Genomic DNA, 1,049 nt, shown 5'->3' with positions numbered 1-1,049 from the left:
AAATTTGTTTTGGAAGAAACACAGCCATAATACCTCTTAGAAGTGAGGCTGCTCAGACTACCGCACATATTTTGTACATATTAGCAGAAGATCATTTCTTGGAAAAGGGTATGGTAAAATAGAAGGTCAGCAAAAAAGAGGGCGCTTACCTTTTGAACACAGTAGGTGCAACAATAGACCCAAACATAACGATTGTGAGGATGGCACCGCACTAGCTCAGAACCACCTCAGCAGCACCTAGCAGCAAGGTTTAAAACACTAAATCTAAAACTTATCTTTTAGTATTACTAAAAATAATTAGGAGTTTTTCTGTAGTCTACAGTCCAGAAAAGCACTTAATTTTTAAACAGTAATTTAAAAATATTTTACGGGGTAAGAGGAGACTACGAGAATAGGCTAATAGTAACTAATTTTTTATTGAAACTTGGATTTCTACCCATATAATACAAATAAAAGAATCAATGAAAAAGCTTTCAACCTTTTGTAGTTGACATGCTCCAAGTCTTACCAATTGCTGTTCCACAGGTGGTGGCCCATCCTGATTGGCATAAACAATGGCAGGATTATAAAGACTGAACACCACAGGGTAAAATACTTTTTTACCTATAAAAGAAAATATATGTGTATTAACCAGAAAATATATTTGTATTAAAAAATCAACTGCAGTGACACTCTTATGTGTAGGAAAGAGCTTTCTATCGAGAAGCAATTATATACCAAGAAAACATCCCTTGGACACCTCATGATTGCACAGGCTGGTGTGCTTCTTCAATATGGATTTGTTGCTTCTGTGCTAAATGGCCACTCATTTACCTTTAAGCCTTTAAGACCCCAGATACTTTATCCTTTGCTAGCCGGGCACCATCAGTTTTCTTACCACATTTGCTTATGCACCCATTTGTCTTCAACGATTGTATCAGGGCAGTGAGCACACAATGATACGATTTTTTGTTCTTTGACGCCTGATAACTGATCCCTTTGGCACCTCATGATCACACAGGCTGGTGTGATTTTTCCATGTGGGCTTTGTTGCTTCTGAGCTAGATGGC

The 1,049-nt window shown here is 37.7% G+C and overlaps 1 protein-coding gene across 5 annotated transcripts in view; it reads right to left on the bottom strand.

Moving 5' to 3' along the window:
* The window catches only part of CSGALNACT2 (chondroitin sulfate N-acetylgalactosaminyltransferase 2), a 65,649-nt gene that overhangs the window by 24,133 nt on the left and 40,467 nt on the right, over positions 1–1,049 (bottom strand). For all 5 annotated transcript variants that reach the window (XM_045290255.1, XM_045290259.1, XM_045290260.1 and 2 more), the window contains one exon: positions 509–603. In XM_045290255.1, coding sequence (XP_045146190.1) covers positions 509–603 — 95 coding nt within the window. The remainder of the gene's footprint in view (positions 1–508; positions 604–1,049) is intronic.

Source organism: Echinops telfairi, unplaced genomic scaffold (genome assembly GCF_000313985.2).
Source record: "Echinops telfairi isolate 266 unplaced genomic scaffold, ASM31398v2 ScPeMD7_35;HRSCAF=133_0, whole genome shotgun sequence".
Classification (NCBI taxonomy): domain Eukaryota; kingdom Metazoa; phylum Chordata; class Mammalia; order Afrosoricida; family Tenrecidae; genus Echinops; species Echinops telfairi.
This window is presented reverse-complemented; position numbering and strand designations above follow the sequence as displayed.